This window comes from Montipora foliosa, chromosome 10 (assembly GCF_036669935.1).
Source record: "Montipora foliosa isolate CH-2021 chromosome 10, ASM3666993v2, whole genome shotgun sequence".
NCBI classification, from domain to species: Eukaryota; Metazoa; Cnidaria; class Anthozoa; order Scleractinia; family Acroporidae; genus Montipora; species Montipora foliosa.
Window position 1 is genome coordinate 3,934,362 of NC_090878.1, and position 16,971 is coordinate 3,951,332.

At 39.6% G+C, this 16,971-nt stretch overlaps 3 protein-coding genes across 8 annotated transcripts in view; 1 reads left to right on the forward strand and 2 right to left on the reverse strand.

Moving 5' to 3' along the window:
* Positions 1 to 8,398, reverse strand: part of LOC137973069 (trichohyalin-like) — a 32,904-nt gene extending 24,506 nt beyond the window's left edge. For 2 of the 3 annotated variants that reach the window (XR_011117165.1, XM_068819800.1), the window contains exons 1-10: positions 8,242 to 8,398; positions 7,974 to 8,083; positions 7,825 to 7,888; positions 6,090 to 6,325; positions 4,273 to 4,336; positions 3,675 to 3,760; positions 2,467 to 2,516; positions 2,280 to 2,314; positions 2,163 to 2,208; positions 444 to 572 (exon numbers count right to left, since the gene is read on the reverse strand). Coding sequence is in view for 2 of the 3 variants with exons in the window: in XM_068819800.1 (XP_068675901.1) it covers positions 444 to 572; positions 2,163 to 2,208; positions 2,280 to 2,314; positions 2,467 to 2,516; positions 3,675 to 3,760; positions 4,273 to 4,336; positions 6,090 to 6,325; positions 7,825 to 7,888; positions 7,974 to 8,064 (801 nt within the window). In the remaining variant the exon portion in view is untranslated. Of the gene's footprint in view, positions 1 to 443; positions 573 to 2,162; positions 2,209 to 2,279; positions 2,315 to 2,466; positions 2,517 to 3,674; positions 3,761 to 4,272; positions 4,337 to 6,089; positions 6,326 to 7,824; positions 7,889 to 7,973; positions 8,084 to 8,188 lie in introns of all 3 variants that reach the window. The other variant, XM_068819801.1, reaches the window with a different exon arrangement.
* Positions 1 to 16,971, reverse strand: part of LOC137973067 (trichohyalin-like) — a 141,944-nt gene that overhangs the window by 71,322 nt on the left and 53,651 nt on the right. The gene's annotated exons all lie outside the window — the stretch shown is intronic.
* LOC137973072 (nucleolar complex protein 4 homolog) lies at positions 10,446 to 14,031 on the forward strand. Its single transcript, XM_068819804.1, has 2 exons — positions 10,446 to 11,678; positions 12,367 to 14,031. The coding sequence occupies exons 1-2, from the start codon at positions 10,452 to 10,454 to the stop codon at positions 12,721 to 12,723; spliced, it is 1,584 nt and encodes a 527-aa protein (XP_068675905.1). The 5' UTR covers positions 10,446 to 10,451; the 3' UTR covers positions 12,724 to 14,031.

The window sequence follows — 16,971 nt, forward strand, 5'->3', positions numbered from 1 at the left end:
TTTGTTGCTGAAAAATGGCATAAGCTAACCTGGTCCCAGAGGTTTTCCTTGGCGAAGACGAGTCGCGAAGCGGCGAGAAGAGAAAAATCCCTGGTTACCCTGGACTTGAATCTCACTTTCATGCAGACACCAGGGTTGGGATCTGACCCTTAGGCTCGGATTGGTTGATATTTTTACACGCACGCAAATCAATATGATTGGTTCGTTAGATTGGCAATACCTAGCATACGCGTGATTGCTAAGTTGTCATTGGATCAATTTGACACGTTTGACAGGTGGCATGTGCATGAAAGTGAGATTCAAGTCCAAGGTAACCAGAGGTTTTCTCTTCTCGCCGCTTCGCGGTTCTTTCGCGGCTCAAGAAAAACCTCTGGGACCTGAGGGTAGGCATAAGCAAATGAACCGAAAAAAAGGAGGATCTCCCTACTGTAACGTCTTCTTACCCGTCTTAAGTCATTTTCATCTTTCTCCAAATCAAATATCTGTTTTTCAACTTGATCCAGTTCGCCTTGGACTTTCTTTGCCATTGCATCATCATCTAAGCCACCAGCTATTTCGTGACACAGCTTTTCCTTACAGAAAACAAAAAAATTCAGCCAGAGCAAAAACCCGAGGTGTTAAAATGGTGGCAGCAGTGGGATACATGACAGACAGTGGGCGTTAGTTCACTCAGAAATCTTACATTTTGAAACAGTTGTTTCAAGGGGATTGTCACATCAGCAGTCCAATGATGGCTAAAGGCCCGTTTAAAACGGTTTCAACATTTGCTTCAATATGCATCCAACACTTTGTTGAACCAAATGTTCAGTGCGTTTGAACAGGTCGTCCAACATTGTTGAAAACGTGTTGAATCAAGTTTAAATCGGTTTTAAACTTTCATTGAACATCGATTCAACTTTGCCTTTGTCCTCGAAAATGTTGAATGGTCTTAGGGCCGTTTGAACACTCTGCTCTGTTCAACAATCATTGAAGAACACACACATGGTCACATCAGGCCGCAAAAGTCAATAAGGCGTAGTTTACCTGGACGACATGGTTTCTAAGTTCCTCGCAATCAAAGTTCGCGAAATTGTTGGTTTTTTTGTCGGCGCTATGTTGGACCCGTTTGAACGGCCTGCGCAGAAACTCTGTTTCTGTGTCCAACATTAATTTGCCCAACATCCGTTCAACTTTTGTTGAACGAATTCTGGTCAAATGTTGAAACCGTTTAAACGGGCGTTAAGGCATCATATTCTCCCATTCATGAGCAGAAGGTCAATGAGTATAACGACCAAGTGCACTTAGCACTGAAGCACTAATTGGGGTCAAATCAAATCAAATCAATGCATATCAAACCTGGTCAGATGTCATGTTAGGTCAGAGTTTTTCTCTGTCCTTGTGTGGGCCCATTTCCGTTTAGTAGGGTTAACGCTCACATGGTTCATATGGGGTAGAAAACTAGCACTTCACAGTACACTCTAATCAGTTAAGTGTGTTAAAATATAAGTGCTACACGGCCAGCGTTTGCAAAAACGTAACCCTTCCTTGTACTTGTACATGTTCATTGCAGTGACTTGAACATCTTCAGTTCCCACGGCCTGCGCTCGTCTGACCTTGTAGCTCAGTCGGTAGAGCAGCGGTGATCTAACCCGAAGGTCGTGGGTTCAATTCCCACCCAGTCGTGTGGGCCCATTTCCGTTAGTAGGGCTAACGCTCACATGTTTTTTATGGGGTAGAAGAAAACTAGCACTTCACATTACACTCTAATCAGTTAAGTCTGTTCAAATATAAGTGCTTCACGGGCAACGTTTGCAAAAACGTAATCCTTCCTTGTACTTTTACATATCAAATCATGGGTTTTTTACCAGAGAAAAACCTCTCTGAGCACACTAGAGAACCAAAAAACTCAACCATGTGACCCTGAGTCTGGGAATCAAAAAGGCACATTGCTGGGAGGCGTGTGCTCTCACCACTGCGCCACCTCTGCTCCCCATATCACTACTTTTCATCTTTTTTTAGAATCATCTCCCAGATATAGTTGCCATGTTGTTGCATACATGTATCTTTTGTGAGATTCTGATCTTTCAAAGTCGCAAAAGGCAGGAAGTCATAAAAAAGTTCTGCTTAGACCATTTCTGGTTTAGCCGACCACTGTGACTTTAAAGGATCCACAGAAGTCTTACTTTTAGTGAAAGAAGTTTTCTCTTTTCCGTTTGAACCTCTGCTAGTCTGAAAAACAATAATCAAACATTTCAAATAAACAATCAAAACTGATAAAAAGTATAAGAACCAAAGGCCACCTTAGCTTCTTTGTATCATAGCAGTCCTCTGTCATCTGAAAAAAAGGAGATGTCATGTTAGGTTACTGCACAAAGCAAGGCTCAAATCCAACAAATAAATTCAGGTTTTCTTTATTCTTACTACTGGGATGCATGAAATTGACACAGCCTAAAAAGTAATTATGATTAAGTAACATAATGTTATTACCTGTTGCGACAGAATTGCTCTCACATTCACAGACCCATCTATCGAGTTTCCTAATAGAAAAAGAAAAAGGCTTTTGTATTATGCTTCTCAAAAATAAATCACTCCCAAGCACTTCTCCTCAAGGACATCTCATAGGGCTGCAGTCACCAGCGGATCTGGATAGTCAATGATTCAAATTCTTTGTTACACCAATTTTTTTTTCATACAATGTAATGTAATTTGTTGCATTGATCATGAAAAGCTCCCCTACTGCCACTATAGTAAAAAGGCCTTTTTGATTTTTTTTTGTTAAATGCCGGACTGAAAGATTTAAAAAATCTTTTTTTCCAACAATGGCGTCTAACGCCCAGTCCTTGTAATCAAGCAAACCTAAGCATCTTGTTTCATTGGTATATATATACTGACTCTTGTAATTCCCAGTCCCTTTAGACTTTTAATTTTAAGGTCAAATGTAAGATTTTTGGATTTTTTTAATATTTAAAGTATACTTGTAAATTCATATGTATTTCACCACCAGGGTGCTATTTTTGAATATTTTAATAAACCATCATTATTATTATTATTATAACATCAGTGGCAGTATCAAAGCTTCAAAGAACAAGCCAATATAAAGGTCCTATTATCTGGACTCTAACACATCTTTAAATGATTTAACAATAAGAATATTGTTTTCTTCCTTGTTATTTTAAGCAACAGTGAATCTTGGATAGCCCCCAACTGGGACTTCATTTAGATCCTGATAAGCTTTTGCTCACCTTTGAAAAGTATCATAATTATATATAGTAACAGACAAAATAAGGGGGAAGTTGTTTATTTCTTCTCTTTTCTTTGTTCACTCCAGGACTTTGCAAAAAAAACTGACTCACTTCCAAGACATTGAGCTCCTAAGGTGCTGCCTTCCCTGTAAAAGGTCTGGCAAACATGCTAAAACCAAAATTATTTAGATTTTCTTTGAAAAAAAGCTTTTCCTACAAATTTAATTATTTTCTAGAAGCCATAATTGATTTCCATAAAATGGGGAAACCAATGAGGATGTTTGTCAGTCATTTATTATTAATTTTGTGGGTTTTCTTTGTGCTTGTTTATTTGTACTTATTTGTTTGGTCTAAAGGTTTTCTACTCATTACTCCTTATAATAACAGGAACTTCAAAAAGCAATGTTAGTAAAGTAACTAAGGAACTTCCATTAAGTGTACATAACTGTGTACCTTGCTTGCAGAATCTTGTCAGGTGAAGAGCCACAAAAAATTCATCTTGAGAGAGTTTTCCATCTCTGTCAATATCAGACAAATTCCTGAGGAAGAAATACAGGTTATTGACCTTGAGTGTGATTTCAAGATGGCTGGATATTGGGCAAGTTCTTTTTTTGCGTGTTTATTAGTCTCGGTCCAAAAACATGCAAAAATGAACAAGGCCAATATCCAGCCATCTTGGCAGAAGAAGCTTGGTCAATAAAGGATTTATTAAATGGGATAAAACACCAAAAAATGATCTTTGATCTTGCAGGACTAAGTGAGAAATCCCGAGAGGGCAAGATCGCTCCATCTAGCCAATCACAGGGCGGGATTTGGTTCATCTCGCCCACTCACAGAGCCAGTAATATAACAAAGGCACTTTAATAGAGGTTCTTCCCAACTGCCTAAATGGCTTGCTTTATTAAACCACAATGATCTTTCACTGTAAAATAACTTCATAACCATGGTTCAAGTATATGACTTTCATCTTTATTCTCCTGCCTTGTTACCTTTTTCTTAGCAAATGATTGGTTCCAAACTAGTGAGGAGTCTTAGACTACATTCAACTTACCAAATTCTAGCTAGTATATCCTCTGAAAGACCAGATCTGATAAGAATAGAACAAGCTGTTTCACCTAATAAAAACAACAACGATAAAGATAAAGATGATGATGATGATGACAGGCCGGGGAAGAGGTAATTTATATACTGTTACAACAATGATCTAGTACAATACTTGGCAGACAATAGTTTCCTGAAAATTAAGGAAATTATGCTGAAAACTCTGACAAGCTCATTTTATCCAGTCAGAAGATCATCAAATGCAGTTGCACAAGTTACCTTTAGGTTAAACCAAGTGGCTTTAAGTTTATTATTCCCAAAACAAAACTGCACATTTCTGAGGGTAATGCACTCTACAAGAGTATATCAGATTTTGCCTCGTCTTACAAATTAATTATGCAATGAAACCATTTAGTTCTAGAAGTCCATTAAACTTTTGACTCCTACTAAGCAATCCCTTGTATGTCAATCAAGTTAACCACTTATTGAGTAAACCACCTTTTGTCACACAATCCAGAGAAACAGCTGAGGGACGCTTGGGGAAGCAGCTAGCTTCAAACTTAAGCTTCAAAACATTTTTTTTTTCTCATTCTAGAGACCAACATTTAACTCTAGCAATCTGCTACCTTCGCCCTAATAAGAAGTGCAGATGGATTTCTGGAAGACAAATCACCTGTGTCTAGCTCTTCAGTGTGAGTGTTGTAAACAATAAGTTTGATTATTGTTCAAATCCACTCTGGCATAAAGCCTGGATTCACTTGAGATAGGTAGAGGGTGTGTTTAACTGCAGGTTGCAGGTTAGGGACTTGCAGGTCATAGTTTCACCATAGCGGAAACAACTCAAACCTTTACTAATGCTAACATTAGGCCTAAACACTATGCCTTAGATAATGTTTAAGCCTAAGGTTAGCATTTTTGTAAAGGTTGGGGTTGTTTCAGGTATGGTAAAACATTGATCTGCAACCGGCCCTTCACACCCTCCGTGAGGCAGGAGAAAAAGGGCACCTTTCACCCCACCCCAGGCCTCTGAACAAAATTACTATTACCCCTACTTCTAATTCAGTTCAAATTTATTCATTCAATTCAACAAAAGGGAAGCATACCAGAGGTTATCCACAGCCAGGAGATGAAATTGAGTGAAAGTCGATTTTGACCAGGGAGGAAACCGGAGAAAAACCCTCAGAGTCAGATTGAGATAGACTGAAACTACATTTGACCTCAGGCTGAGGATTGAACCCATGTTGCAGAGGTGGAAGGCACAGCTGATAACCGCTAAGCCATCCTGACTCCCTAACTATTACAAACCAATCTGTTGTGCAATAATATTGTAGTACAGTAGGGATAGTAGAATTAAACAAGGGTTAAATTTCAAGCATATTGGAAAATGACAAACACTTCATATTTTCCTTTCTAGAAAAAAACAAAGAACACATATTTTATGAGCCTTTAGATATTATATGTCAACTGAGATACAGTTGTCCCTTTGAAAAAAGAGTTTGATAATCTACTCAAAAATGATCAGGGCCCCGTTGCTCAAAAGCCGATTAACACTAATCCCAGATTAAAAATTAACCAAGGAGTTTATTTCTGTGCTTCCAAATGCTGTTCAACGGTGAAATTCAGCAAAACTTTACATTAGAATAAGTTAATCTTGAAAAACAAAAATAAGTGAAAGAAACTTTCACCAAAAAGTTGAAAATGTGAGACACGTTTACGCTAGCGAAACGTTTACGCTAATCCTGGATTAAGTTACTCGGCTTTCAAACATCCGGGCCCAGAGCATAAATTGGCATTGAAGTATAAATTTAAGATTTTTAGGGGTCTCACCATCCATATAGCTGCCTAACTTGGCATCACTTTTCCATAGGAAAGCTTTCCTATAAGCCTCTCTCTCTTCTCCCAATATGGAAGGAACATTGACAGCTGGTGAATGAACAGGAGTGAGTGCCTCTGGCAATTTTTCGGGGATGATTTTGCCCTTTAAACGGCTCTGAATAAGATGCATTGCTACTGCAAATTCAGCTATGTCCAGCATGTTGTTCCTTGAAATGTCAGCAAGTTTCCTTTGAAAATTAACAAAGCAATGTTTTAATTACCATTTAAAGCAAAAATAAGGAGAAAAGACTCTAAAACCCTCTACTCCAAATCTCCCTCAACTGAAAATCCTGATGAGCAAGTCAACATCTGCAAACTTGTTTTTATCTAAAACTTTCCAATTTATTTATAATAAGTTGTGTAATATATCCTCACTAGCAATGCAATCATAAACACAAACAACATATATGGACCTAGTAACTTGTGGTAAACTATAAATGTCTTTTGTCCTAACCAAAGATGCAATGATCAAGATTCTATTGAGTTTGTGTGGGTGGCTCCCGCTTTTGGTTGCACGACTGGTAACAATCAGGCCTTATTAAAACATGGGGAAGAGGGATCTATATTGACAGAGGGAAAGCAGTCTGACACTCAACTGCAGTATACACATTTATTACTATAAATTCCCTCTACCTAGTATTAAGAGCAAGTATCAATAAATAAAATCTCAGCTCTCAGCATACATCACAAACTCTGCTGATCTAGAATATTCCTGAATATTATAAAACACTATCAGGAAATGAAAGCGACTGTCAAAGCTACAAGAAGAAAAAACAAAAGTTTCTCAGAATTGTATTCAACCTCAACAAATCTTGGTAAAATTAAAAAAAAAAAAAACAATCAAAGCCTTGTGCCATCTGAAATTCCTATTTTTAGCCACTCTCAATTTTTTTGCTTTTGCTTGTTTGATATCTGAAATCTGGGAGCCAAATAGAGAGACAATGAAATAGAACAAAAAGAACTGGATATGGGGATTCTTATGGCAAAAAACTTACGACCGACAAGCTGCAAAGCCGAAATTCCCAATAAATGTCCTCTCATGACAAAAAGGTCACATTTTCAAAATCTCTGCATACGTACATGTAGCACTTAATTGTAAATAGAAAACTTGTAAATATCAAGTCAAACAAATTACTTTGATACTTTGAAAAAGCAGAAGACATTTTCCAGTTAACCCACACGCAAAACCCATGACATTTGATACTTGAGTGTTCAGCAATTAACACTGAGGCCTCTTCAACTTTATTTGCCTGATGATGAAATTATAACGATCAAAAATAGAAATATCAAGAGAACGTGATACTGTCAGTTTATGGTTCATAATCCCGAAGATAGAAGATAAACCTTGAAAAATGGAAAACGAACGTGCATGCATTGTGGTGTACATAATAAAAAAAACAAAAGATAATGCAGCTTAGCAAAGGACAAATTATAATTAGAGGAAATGGAAAATTAAGTTTGTATTCAAAACAAAGACTATTAAGCTTATCATTCCCATTGTTTCTTTAACATATGTTGCATTTATGCATCATAAGGGCTGAATAATCTACGATGTAACGGGAATGTTATGATAAAATTTCACTGCCTAATTAAGATTAAAGATGGAATAAGACATATCAAATGCTCGCAAATGCAAAGTATCATTTTACTGCTTGTAAGAACATTTTAAATTAAAAGTCATACAAACCAGATTTTGCTTAGTTCCGGCAAGGGAAGTTTCGATCGTATGAATAACGAACGGGCTTGCTCGCCTGAAATATCAAAGACATTCTTGTTTGTAAAATTTCTTAGATCAGCTGCCGTCGATGTGTTAGTGCACACAGCGCGCTTATTTACCGGATAAATATCTGCCGTCAGGGTTTTGGCTGAAAAATAACGTATCATGGCGAGTTCTTTCTTCTTCGGGAATTTCCCACTTTAAATCCATCTCAAAATAAAGTTGTTACCTGTGGAAAATGCAAAAAGATATATCAATTAGTTCGCAAAAAGCGGAAATTTAATTCATAAGAAGCAAGCGCCGTGCAAGCGAACGAAAGGTGTGTAGTATGTACATTTCATCCACGCGATCACAGTCGACAAGTGCCTTCTAAAATTGAATAGTAACCTTGGAAAAGTTCTTCATTGCTTGAATCAACCCATACTGGAATAACGGTATCCAATTTGTTTATATCCCCTAAACATTAACGAATTGTTCTTGCAATTTGTGTTTACCCACATACTAGAGCGATGCAAGGACCTCTGTACATATCCGCTTGTCACAGTTGTTGACGCTATGTCCAGTTTCCATGAGCGCGACCATAGTTGCTGTGATGGGGGGGGGGGGGAGGGGACGCTTTGTTATCAGAGGAGGGGAGAAAGGAGATAGTCGGAATCATATGTCAGGCAGCGTTTACACGAACGCGGTTTTACATCGACACGGTTTCATGACTTCAAACCCGAGTTTAAATCTATGCGGTTTGGAAGTGTTTACACGGAATCGTTTTCGCCAGAAAATCCAAGTCGTGATGGTATATGCGAGCGCTGCACTACTTGCTAAATTCACATGCAAATTTCGCGCCAAAATAGTAACCGTATTCAAATCGATGCGGTTTCGCTGTTTACACGACAGATGAAACCACATCGTTTTGAAAACGCTCCACTTTTGGTAGCGGTTTGAAATCGACACGGTTTCGGCAACAGTCTCGATCGGTGTCGTGTAAACAGAAGGTGTAACCGCATCGTTTTCGTTCGCGCGTGTAAACGCTGCCATAGTAACAGAAGCAGCGCTTACACGGTTTCGTTTGTAACCGCATCGTTTTTGATGCGGTTACACCTTCTGATCGAGATTGTTGCCGAAACCGTGTCAATTTGTAACCCCTGCCAAAAGTGGAAACGGTTTTCAAAACGATGCGGTTTCATCTGTCGCGTAAACAGCGACACCACATCGATTTGCATCATTCAATTCATTGTTACGACACCAGCACATTTGCTAAGCAATCAAGGCACTAGCAGTACCTTTTCAGCCCAAATTTCCTTCCCCGATAACTCAGCAGTCCTGTTCCGTTGTCCCTCGCTTCTTTCGGTCCACGACCTTGTCCTCCACAGGACAGAGAAAGATACAAATATCGGGGATTTATAAAACGCTTTGTATCTTCCAAAAAAAAACGTTCCAAGGCATGCAACTTCGCAGTTTTTTTTCCTCAGCAGTTGAAAATATGTTCAAAGATCAAATCTACCAAATGAACAGGTTTATTTTCACGAATTGCTTTTCTCCCGGGACTTTGAGAACAGGCCCTGGAGTGGGCAGGTACAAAAGACAGGCCAGGTCACAAGTCACCAGGGAGTTTAAGAAACAGGGCGGCTACGGCAACGGCAATGTCAAATGGCAGTAATATTACTGGTTAAAAGAAGAAAAGTGATCGTGCTTCACGTGTGGCACGCATTTTTGTACATTTCTCTCCTGTACTCGTTAAAACAACAATGTAAAATGACCAATTTTTCAGGTTTTGACGGCAACGTGGACAAACAACAGTGAATCTTTCCTTCTCTCTCCGTACTTCAAATCCGTACGTACCAATCTGGTTATAGGATACTTCTCCCATACTGTACAATGTAAAAAGGATGGAAACATCGCGAAACATTTAGGATGGCTCAAACTTATAGTTTGATGTGACGTTTTCGTCGCCGTAGCCGTCGTGGTTTCTTAAACTCCCTAGTGTTTTACCACTGACGGAAACAACCCTGTCCGATTACCAATGCTAAATGTACCTAATTAGGCCTAAAAGCTTCTGCTTACGAGCCAGAAGGCCCATCAGGCCGGCACTTACCTCCGGTTTCTGTAGCATGAAGCGATTAGGAGTATTTTTACTCCCCTCCTGGATGGGATGCTAGTCCATCGCGGGGTAACTCCCAGCATTAAATTCACCGGTACCCATACACCTGGGTGGAGATAGGCACTGTGAGAGTAAAGTGTCTTGCCCAAGAACACAACACAATGTCCCCGGCCAGGACCCGAACCCAGAACACTAGATCAGGAGTCGAGCACTGTCAATGACTTTTGTACCGTTTGCCGCCTTAGAGCCCAGACTTGAACACCCATGCCGGATCGATTCGCCACATACTTCCCTATCTCTAAGCTATCAAGCAATCTGGGAGCTGGTCATTTACAGAAATACAGTGACAAGGTCTTAATTTGATTGAAGGTAGAATTGTCATTCTTCAACCGCTTGCGTGACTCATACTGGAAGTTTCGTGACTCTGCTCGCCTCCGTCGACCTCAGTCCTAAAATAACTGGTCAGCGGATGACTTATGCAGCACGCCTTCAGCACGCCAATATGGCGGACAATAATTGTAATAATTCGAGCGTAGTCAAAGAAGTCAACAACAAGACCACTGCTATTCTCGAAAGCGATGCTAATTCAAACTTCCTAGTCGATATTATAGAGCTATCAGAAAGCCAGGAAGAAGAAGTGTTGCTCGCATTCATTCGATCAGTGTACAAAATCTTCTCAACGTTTTGTTCACGTGGCAAACTGCACCTCTCACTGCAACAAAGGAAAGCAGTAAAAGGAAGCGAAGATCCTGGAGATGTTTTCAATCTGTGGCTCCACGAGAAGTACTTGCTGACCTTAAGACGGCTCTTACATTTGTTAAGTGTTGGATCGCAGAACATAAAGGAATTTTCGTTGTGCACTTTGATGAAATTTGTTGCTGAAGAAGGAAAGCAGAAGTCATCGGATGGTTTCCCAAATAAACTGTTTAAACAAATTTGCGATGTATTTTTTAACGGAAAGAACAGCTCGAAGGCTTGTATTGAAAGATTCGCAGAGTTTTTAGACTATGATGATGTCAGGTTTTTTGTATTGAAAAATCTAGCTGGCAGGCTGGGAAATGTACCAGTGTCCGAGGGGGAAAAAGAGCCTTATCTTGTCGAAAATGTGTTTACCATGTTAAGCCAGGTGAAAATGAAAGAAAATGATGAAGATCTCAATAACTTTCTTATTCATGATATGAAGAGCGCAAAGGGAAAGGATGGCAGTGTGAGTAAGCAACCCCGTTTTACATTGGTAAAATATCACAAGCGGTTCTTCAGCTCTGCGTGGATTGGCTTCCTTGCAATCCCACTGACGTCAGAGATTCTCAAGAAGATCCTTCTCAATCTTCACACTGATGTATTGCCTCACATGACAGATCCAAAGCTATTGATGGATTTTTTAACTGATTCCTACAATGCTGGGGGAGTAACAAGCCTTCTCGCTCTCAACAGTCTCTTTTTTCTCATCCACAAGCACAACCTGGACTACCCAGACTTTTTCAAGAAGCTTTATGCTTTGTTTGAGCCTAACATCTTTTATGTCAAGTACCAGGCAAGGTTTTTCCATTTGGCTGATCTGTTCTTGACATCAACCCACCTTCCTGCATACCTGATTGGTGCATTTGTCAAGAGGCTGTCACGTCTTGCTCTGACAGCTCCCCCGCATGGTGCCATGTTAGCTACTGCTTTTGTCTGTAATCTGATTAAACGACACCCAAGTGTGCAAGCCCTTATTCATCGAAAACAAGTAAGAAAATATTTCCAAATAAAAATAAATTCCAGTACTGTATGAAAGGTGCGTTAGAGATAAAAGGAAGGAATGATTTTTCTGATCGTAGAAAATGGCTTGCTTAAAAATTTGGGGTCAAACCTGTGACCCGTGAGCTGTGCAGTACCACTGCAATGATCTAGCAGCTGAGCTATGAAGCTTCAATTATCAGTAGTACACATGTAGGTTTTGAGCTTCAGTGTTAGCAGTATGCAACATGAAAATGTGAATTCCTGGCAAGATACCTCAGAGTCCCAGATTCTGGTTGTTTACAAGTTCAAATTTTCTACTGGACCAATGCTCAACTGAGGAGAAAGTGCTGCCTTTGTAATGATCTTGACTAAAGTTTAGTTTTTCAAGTCTTTCAGATAGCTTGGATAAACTATCTCCCACCCCTTGCTAGTACGAAAAATTGTGTGAGATGGTTAAGAACCCACTCAAAGTCCCCATCATTGTGATCAAGTCTTGTTCCAAACTGACAGGGACACAAAAGCACCAAATCAGCAAAGGGAACCTTGCATAACTTCACTAACACCATCATGTCAACTTCCTTGTTGCAAAAAGTAAAGTAATTTGGGCTCTGCATCAAATGCTATGCATTGGCCACACCTCCCATTGTAGGCTTGCTAACATTTGTATCAAATATTGTCACTGTTTGCAATTTTAGTCTGGAAAGCTGTTGCTTGATGGAGAGAGTAGTGAAGATTTTCAAGATAGCTGCATTGGTGATCCTTTCATTGCGGATGAACCCGATCCAGCCAAATGCAATGCACTGAAGAGCTCTCTGTGGGAGCTAAAGACCCTTCAGCATCATTACTATCCTGGTGTTTCGACTTTGGTGGAGATGCTGGAGAAACCACTTGATTCCAAGGAGACCGACATCTCAGATTATTTTGATGTCAGCTATGATCAGCTTTTCCAAAAGGAATGTAGAAAGGTCACACAGAAAAATTCTTTCTTGGAATTTCAAGTCCCTAAGGGGATTATCGGTAAAGGCATGGTGGAGAACTGGGTGCTGAGTTAGCATTTTGCTGTCGTAGCAGATCAATATTATACCAGTTTTGCACTTTGTAGGAGCATGGTACATGTAATTCTTTGCATAAATGTTGCAAACCCCTGATAACACTTGGTAGAAATTTAACCCCCTAACCACATGTTAAGAAGAGAAAACTTGCACTCCCAGTCTTACCTGTTCCCCATTCTAACTTTTGAGAGGGTTAAAATGGCCATGGTATTGATAGGCTTGTGACCTGAATGAAAGCAGGGCTGCCGTTGACTTTGTTTGGAGACAAACTACTCTTTTTTAATCATATGAATGCAAACTTGTCAGAACACACTGACTACATGCACTTACTCAAAAAACGGGCTTGAAGTTTGCAGCTAAACAAGGTCCTAGGTGCGCAGTGAGGTGAAAAATTTGTCAGTTGGAAAGGAGAGTCTCTGATGATTATTTCCTACAATCATTCCCTTTTCTGGTGTTTCTATCATTTAAAACATTGTTCCAGATTTTGCACTGTTTTCGCCAAAATGTAATCTTCTTTGTTTTTTCAAGCAAAATCAAAAACATTTTTTTGATTTTCATTACAGACATTACGAACTTATTTTTGTTGTATCGAAAAATATTCTAACGAGAGTGTTCATTTTACTTGATGACATAGTGCTGTTTTTGTTAGCCCGACAAGAATATAGCCGTCTATTTTCTTGTCATTCCGTTCCGAGACGAAGTTTGGCACATTACAAGCAATCGCCTAAAACGAAATTGCAGCGTTGACACTGATTAAAAAAGTTTTTAAGAAGTAAAACGTTTCGATCACTTTGGTGATCTTCATCAGTAAAGTATGCAAATAGTAATCGCGGCCATAACTGCGAGAATCATAGCTTCACTTGATTTCATATCTACAGTTTAATTTATGATTCATTTTATGTATCATTTCGTTCACTGATCTTTGAGATAATTGAGTTCATAATGACTTAGAGGGCCGTTTTGTTTTAGCCACTGCCCAAGTAATCACCCGATTGTGTTTTTCGAACAAAGCAACCTTATAATGAGGCAGCCCTTATTCGCTAATTTTGAGTTCTACTAGACTTTGGTTGACTTCCTGTTAAAACTGTTTCAAAGTAAATTTGAAAAAAAAATTGTACTGGTAAGAGTTTCCTCTCCTTTAGTGATTTCGGCAAGGCACGAATATACGCAAACGTTTTTGTTATTTTCTATTATGAGCACAGGTTATTATTGTTCTGTACGACACCCCTGGTGTTTGAATAATCACTCAAACTGACACACTGACGACGAGTGTTGTTGAATTAAACCGCTCTTTCGGCTGGGTAGTAACCTCCTTTTCCTGTGGCTCTTTTTAACCTCACATCGGCAAATTCAAACAGAGCGACCGAAAACGAGGGCAACTTAATTTTTGAGGTAAACATCTATTGTTTTTGCGGCAACATTTCATGGTTTGCTTAACTCGAAAGTCTTGTTTCCTTGTGGGAAATGTTTAGACTTCCCTGCGAGCGAACCTGTTCAGGTTAAGGTTCGAGAGTGGAAAGCATTTGACAGAGAAATGATTGGAGCAGTGTCGATTTACGTATCAGGTTAAGCAGCTGACTCGTGCAATTGCGAAAACAAGGTGGAATGGCGAACAACATTATACCCGGTTCATTATGTTAAGGCCGTGCAGTCTCGTTCGTCATCCTTGGAGGACCTTGCGTAACTCAAAGTGATAAATACCGATTTTCTGGATTCTGTAAGTCAAGAAGCAAAACCGAGTGATGGGTTCTTCGTATAGCTCATGGAAAAAGCTAACCAAGCGGCCCCGAGCCAATAGCGATTTACCGCCGAAAAAGACATCAGTGGAAAGCTCGAGACGACCGAAAAGGTCAAAAACGCTCAATAATAGAATCGACAGGAATGCATTGGAGGAAATGGAGGGCCGACTGGTGCGTAGAAATCCTCTATATAGACAGGAAGAAATATTGGACAATGGCATACTTTTCGACGAGATTGTGGCTAAAATTGAACAGCAAGCCGCAGCTAAGCTGTCGAGCCCACGGCAAACGTACGAAGAAGCTCCAAAAGGATTCGATTCGTTTATGATGTACTAGAGGGAGTATTATCAAAAAACCGTTTGGGACAAGAAACCACGACACTGGCGCTGCTTTAAAAGAGCTTTGCTTCGTTAATCAATGACCAGCTGAGCTCAATCGGTCAGCAACGAAGTACGAAAAAAATAATTACTTTTCGAGGAGAGTTTTATCCTCCCTTGGTCAAATGCAGTTTTTGCGGTTGTAAACTCTTAATCGAAAGAAAGTTCTGGTGAACCAGAGAATCGTAAACAGAGATTTTCTTGCGTCAGAAGTTTAAAAGTGTGACGTTCAAAGTACCCAAAAATGCCGTTCGCAGTTAGCGTTCCTTGGGTAGTGTTTGTTCTTTAGAGGGGGCTAACCCCTCTATGGTCCACTGAAACTTGTCGAAGTTTGTGATTTGAAATTCGAGTGAATATATATATATGGCGACTGGAGCTGTCTTGTTACACCTTACGATGCTCGAAAAGTTAACAGTAAATTTAAAGTTCTAATCTTGTGAAGATTTTTCAGTCGAAATTGCGAAAGGTTTTGTGATAAGAAAAATATTTCTCACGGTACTTTAAATAAGATTTCTTTTCTGCGTGATTACGTTCTCTGCTTGATGTCTCCATTGTTGGTGTGTTGTCGCTATGCTTTGCCGACGAATAAGTTTTATTCTTGATTGAATTAAGTAGTGCAACGTATAATTGAAGGAACTTGCCATTGCACTACATTATAACAACCAAAGCGATTAATCCGTAGTATTTCTGGGTTGCCTTCTTGTTGTTAGCGTTATCGAGATGGAACGGCTGTCAAAAGACGCGGTGTGTAAGTCATTATATATATTTTAAATTAACAAAACGAAGCAATAAAGCGGGAAACACTAAATGACAAGAAAATGGTTTGAATGTCCCCGCTTAATCATTCGCAAGGTTTAGCATTGTTCGTAGTGCTGCGAACGCTTCCAATATATCCCGACCAAGCAAAAACATCAAAAACGATCGATGGCTTATCTTTCAATTCTAGTTCACCTGTTCTAGAAATTATGCAAACTTGGATTCTCTTTATGAACTTTAGTATATCCGAATTGTTGCATTTAAATAACAAAGAAAACTCTTTAATTTTTAGTTTGTTTGTCCTTTTGTTGATGTGTTTTTCGTCCAATACAATTGATTGAAGAATCTACTACACCATACAACACATTTTTTGTTCCCCTTCGATTACTAAGGTTAAGGTGATATTAAAGGTTGAACGGTAAGATGGCAACAAGATGATTTTTAAATCTCACTCTGACTTCTCAAACTGTCTAGGAAAAGTAGGTCTTTCTGGCGTTCATTATAGTGGTCGCTAGCCTGCGAACGAAGATGTACTCCCGGGCGGTCGTTTGTCTCCCCCGAAAAGGAACGTCGACCGCCGGAAATACAACTGCGTTCGCAGGCTAAGTGGTCACTCTCTTGAACTCCTTCTAAACTGTGTAAACGGTACAAGAAACAATACCAACCGTAAATACTGTCACTTTCGTTTGAATGGTTACATTTAAGCATTTCATCCACGGACTAATTTAGGGCCTCTTCATATGAGCCCGGTTTCCGAGATTTCGTCTTACCTCTAAATCTTTTGTAGAGATGTCCACGTGTTCATATGAGAGGGCGGGTTGGCTCGGTTGATGAGATCTCGGTTTTTCCAACCGGGATCTCGGAAAGCGGGCTGGAGATTTTGCCCTATGAACACTTCATCCCGGTTACCGGGAGGAAAATAATACAATGCATTTTCGTGATAGAACGGACATTACCGATTTTTTACTTCTCTTTTCTTCGATAATGAAATTCGGAATAGTTTCATTTGATAGTTAACGTAAAGTCAAAAGAAATTTGAAGTTGCTTAAACAAAGAAAATTCGAAAAATTCTCGCCAGGCTTGTTCGTTAGATTTCACGCCTGAATGGTGGCGTCACCACTTTTTCAAATTTTTCATCTCGGAAAGCGGGCTGAAACTCGCCATATGAACATAAACCAATTTCATCTCGGTAACCGAGTCAGCCCGGTCAACCGGGATCATGTGAAAAGCCCCTTAGAACCATCTTGTACAGCATAATAAACAGCACCACAGGAAAGAGCTGCTCAGTAGCTTTCAATTGAATGGTCACACTTTAGGATTTCACCCACAGACTAAAAGTTGAAACCACCTTGTACAGCATAACAAACAGCACCACA

Bases quoted from the DNA above. Each gene is read 5' to 3' on its own strand.
- LOC137973072 (XM_068819804.1), top strand. From the start codon at position 10,452: ATGGCGGACAATAATTGTAATAATTCGAGCGTAGTCAAAGAAGTCAAC. The intron at 11,679-12,366 runs GTAAGAAAATAT...TTGCAATTTTAG, and splicing joins CCCTTATTCATCGAAAACAA to TCTGGAAAGCTGTTGCTTGA.